The sequence below is a fragment of the Apaloderma vittatum genome, unplaced genomic scaffold (assembly GCF_000703405.1).
Source record: "Apaloderma vittatum isolate BGI_N311 unplaced genomic scaffold, ASM70340v1 scaffold42064, whole genome shotgun sequence".
In the NCBI taxonomy this organism is placed as follows: Eukaryota; Metazoa; Chordata; class Aves; order Trogoniformes; family Trogonidae; genus Apaloderma; species Apaloderma vittatum.
The window spans coordinates 14546-18954 of NW_009712882.1; the positions used below are offsets into that span (position 1 = coordinate 14546).

At 42.4% G+C, this 4409-nt stretch overlaps 1 protein-coding gene across 1 annotated transcript in view; it reads left to right on the forward strand.

Moving 5' to 3' along the window:
* LOC104272988 (integral membrane protein GPR137B) overlaps positions 1–1504 on the forward strand; it is a 9163-nt gene extending 7659 nt beyond the window's left edge. Inside the window, exon 2 of the mRNA XM_009868131.1 lies at positions 1451–1504. Within this exon, the coding sequence (XP_009866433.1) occupies positions 1451–1504 (54 nt within the window). The remainder of the gene's footprint in view (positions 1–1450) is intronic.
* The last annotated feature ends 2905 nt before the right edge of the window (positions 1505–4409 follow it).

The following is a 4409-nucleotide window of genomic DNA, read 5'->3' on the forward strand; positions in this document are numbered from 1 at the left end:
GAAAAGCTCAGCATTCTCTGCTGGTTCAGCTAGTGCTAAGCAGGCTGATGCATCACAAAATTTCCATGTCAAGGCAGCTGTTTCTGGTGAATAGGAGTTAAATGACAAGTTGTTCCAGGAGCGCTGAAACAAGTGAAGTCTGATTTTCTCTAGATCTCTGTCTCATGCTTGACTTTGAGCTGTTTCTGTAACTGGGGCAGTTCTTAGGATACTTTGCTGTGCAGGCTCCCTCATACTGCGTGATGTGTACGATCATTATGCAGTGTTTTCCTCACAGAGGTCGTGTATCAGATGCATTTGTAGGGTTCCTTGTTTCTGTTGGGTCGCTGATTTTTAGGATGATGATAAAGGTTCATGCTTCAAGTATTTTTCCATCGTTTCTCTCACTGGAGTATTTTAAGATTAGTGAGGGGGACAGATAAACAGGTTGACAGGCAGACACAGGCCTACACATATGTAATGATCGTGTAAATCCTGTTTCCTTAGGAAACCGTGATAATCATAGCAAATATTATGCAAGCTATACTAAAGGGCATGCAAAACCAGGTGAAATGGATAAGGCAGGATAACTTGAGGAGAAAACAATTAGGAAAGAACCCAGAATAAGTCATACAGCATGTTTTTTTTCCTAATACTAGGTTCAGTGTTGGTTTAAATGAACATTTGTAAACTTGAAACCATGGTTTGGGAAACATGTTAGCTTATGAGAAAGGTGTGATGCCTCCCTCTAACTTTTTTAATGAGTAAGATATAAAATATGCTAATATATTTTGGTATAATTTCTGATGGTGGTTAAACACCAAGGACTAATACTGTCTAGCTACATTGCAGAAAACATGTCAGCATTTTGTCTTTTCTGTTACAGCAGGGTAACTACTGGGCCTGAGCCATCTCTCTGCAAAAATATGTATTATTGTAAAGTGAACAAACAGCAGAAGCCAAATATACCTCAGAGTCAAACAGTTTGATTCTTAATGGCATCCTTTCGGCAATGTTGCATGGAATCAAATGTATATATCCAATTTCAGGCCAGGATACTATGACGAGTTGTTCCTGGGAACAGAGCATCTGACCCAGTATGCTGGTATGAGCTGCTCTGCATGAGAGACATGTACTGTTAGGTCATGTAAGAGCCTAATAATAATTACTTGCCTCTATGATTATACTGGCATTGGTCCTCTTGTGGAAGCTGGTGTAAAGGGCCTTGTTCCCAGGCTGGATTAAGTGAAAATAATGGTGTAGACAATTTGTATACAAGTACATCATGAGTGCCTGCTGCGTGGTTTTAATACTTTGTGTAGAGCTTACCTGCTGTGGATAAGCAATAAATGCAAATGTTATGTAATGAAACCTATCATTACGTTTCTTGTGACCTGTGAGACAGGATTGGAGTGTCTTTCTTTACTTGCGTGTATCCTGTGTTTGATGCAATATTTGTTGTGTTTTGCAGGTGATTTTCAAAGCTAAGTCAAAATATTCTCCAGAGCTACTGAAATATAGGTAAGAACTACGGAAGAATTTAATGTGGTAAAGAAGAGCAGCCATGCTCTTGGAGAAACAGTACATCTTTTATAATTTTTGGTGTTCATATCTCAGCTATTCGTATTTGTATACTGGTGTTTTATGATGACGGTTCTGAGGCCAGCTTCTTCCTATGACATTTAGAAATCTGCGTCATTTCCCAACACAAGCACCATGTTTAGACATTCACGTATTTCAAAGGCAAATGTTTCAAATACATGCAGAAAACACCCTAGTGATTTGGTTACAGGTTCTTAACCTTTACATTGCTAGGTGAATTCAGATGCCGTGCTTTCGTAAGCGTATCAGAGTGATATATTTATTTTGACAGGAGTGAGTGAGATTGGGTATGTATTAATCCATGAGGTCAGTGGTAATAAAAGTTTTGGGAAGATAAGAGAAGAGTTGTGAAGGGAAAGAGCTAGAGAGAATGAATTTAACTTGATGTGTGTGGAAGCTCACAAATAACCTCCCCTGACTCCACAGAGTTGAGGTTATGGTAGCTTGGCATTTGGGTAGAGAGATTTGTTTGGGATATTGTTGAGCAAGGAGAAATGTCAGGAACTACTTAAAAACTCCCCAAAGGGCAGTGATGTCCAGAAAGCTGAGGAAGTGCTCAATAAATTAGTGTTTATTCTGGCAATGCCTAAAAGCCTCAGTCAGGCAATGTTCAGACAGCAGCAGGGGGAGAGAGGTTGTCCCCATTCTAAAGAAGAAATTTACAGTCTGAATTCAGGATGGGAAAACAGAGTAATTTGAAACTGAAATCTAGCCTGTTACTTGCTGACTGTTAAGAGACTATAGTACTCTAACAACAAGTCAAATATTAGAATTGTCCTTGTCCCATGAAGTCTGTTAGCCAGCTGAGTTTTGATGCAGCTGGAGGGGCGATCACCTGGAGCAAGTGCTTCAGAAAGCCTATTTGGCAGAATGGCCATGCAGGGAGAGCAGGCTTAGAGTGGGCTGTGCTTGGGCCACTGAGGGTCAGGAAGGCTGCATCTATTTTGGTAGCCTCAGGAATGCTTCCCAAGTTAGCACACCTGTGTGTGTAGCTTGACCACATCCCAAATCACAAGGGGCAAGAGCTGGATGTTGCCTGGTAAACACCGTGGCATACAAATACATTTACCCTTTGCACCCTGGTTTCTGTGGGCAGGATATCCGGGAGTGTGGGCTGATAGACAAGCCCAGCACACACCAGCCAGGTCCCCAGGCAGCCCCCAAAGCAGACGTGCCTGCCCCTGATGGCATGCATAGGTCAGAGGAACAAAGAGGATGGCTTTGCAGAAAGCCTGGGCTGCAAATCAGGGTGGTATAGGGCAGGTCTATGAACATGTTTTTGGTTGGCTTTAGAGGTGAGAGGTAGCATCTTCGAACCTCATCTAACACTGATGTTTGTGGCAAGGCTTTATTCCTGCAAACTGCTTAAAAATATCTTTCTTCAAGCAGTGGAAGCTTGTGATATTTAGTCAATGCCTCTGAAGTGACTACATTAGCACTGTGCATGCAGCTCTTGGAGCGTTTCCATTCCTAAACTCTTTTGTGTTGTGACTGGAATTACTCATGCACAGAATACCCTTCCCACAACAGCTCCGTGTCCACCCTGGCTCTTGCCTACTGCGTTTCTAGCACAGATCACTCTTGGATTTGGTCTAGCCTTTTCTGTCTTATTGAGCTCTGTTGCTAAAAGACTTCAGTAGTATTTTGTTTTCATATCTAGATCTCTTAGTGTGAACGTAGTAACTCGGTGTAAAAGAGCCATATGAATAAAGCTCACCTCGTTTCCTATCTTACACTGGGCAATCTAAGTGGGATAATATGTGGACGCCCACAGCTGAGGTCCTGAATCTTAGTTATAAAGGGAGTGAAAGATCACAGAGTGGTTTGGGTTGGAAGGGGCCTTTAGAGATCATCTTGTCCCACTCCTGTCCCACGGACGGGGATGTATTTCATTAGATCAGGTTGCTCAAATACTGATGGAAGATGGATGATAGGCAGATGTATGGCCCACAGACAGGGTCTGGAGTCTGCATTTACTGCATGTAATTTTTCTTAATTGCCAAATGTTCATTTTTTGATTTGTTTTCCCCGTTTTCTTTAAGAAGCATCAGACCTTATTGCCTGATATTGCATTTTTGCAATAGATAATTGCAACGTAAACAGGGCAACAGAGAGCTAGGACCGTGGTCTCTGTATTGTCACAGGTCTCAGAAAATCAGAATCATTTCAGATATGGAAAAAAATGATAAATCCTATCAGAGATACACAATCTTAAGCAAACTTTGCTCAGCACAGCCTCATGGTCTTAGTCACTGTGGCAGAAGGGTGAAGCCTGTGCCAGCCCAACTTCATATTTAAACAGTCCTTCTGCATGTCTCTGGGCTTGGGGATTTCTTACAGTCACTGTGTTTGGGTGGAGCTCACTGCGCTGTGTGTGCATGCCTTGTTACACACAAGCCTCCGACGCTGCATGGTTTCTGAGGAAACCACATACGAAATGCGGTAGTTTCAAACAGACTTTCCTATTAAACAAGGCGAAACTCACTGCAATCATCTGAAGCTTGAAGAAAAACGTAGGGGTGCATCCAGCCTAGCACAGAAAAAACAGAACACCGTGGCACATGCCTTCCTTGGCCAAACCAGATTAGACACAGCTCCTTTTAAGGGACTGGCCTCAATGTGGGGATTAGGCACAATAGGCTTTTGAATGGTTACTGCTGCAATCTGGAAGCACCTCTCCTGCTCTGCTGCTTTTCTGTTTTCTGAAATAAAATGTATGCTTGTTCATGCCTTGTAGGTGCCCTTATAGTTAAGATGTAAGGATACATTCTGCCTTCAGGTGAGTTAGGAATGCTTTCTGCATGGTTAACCAGAGAACTGCTGGGCAA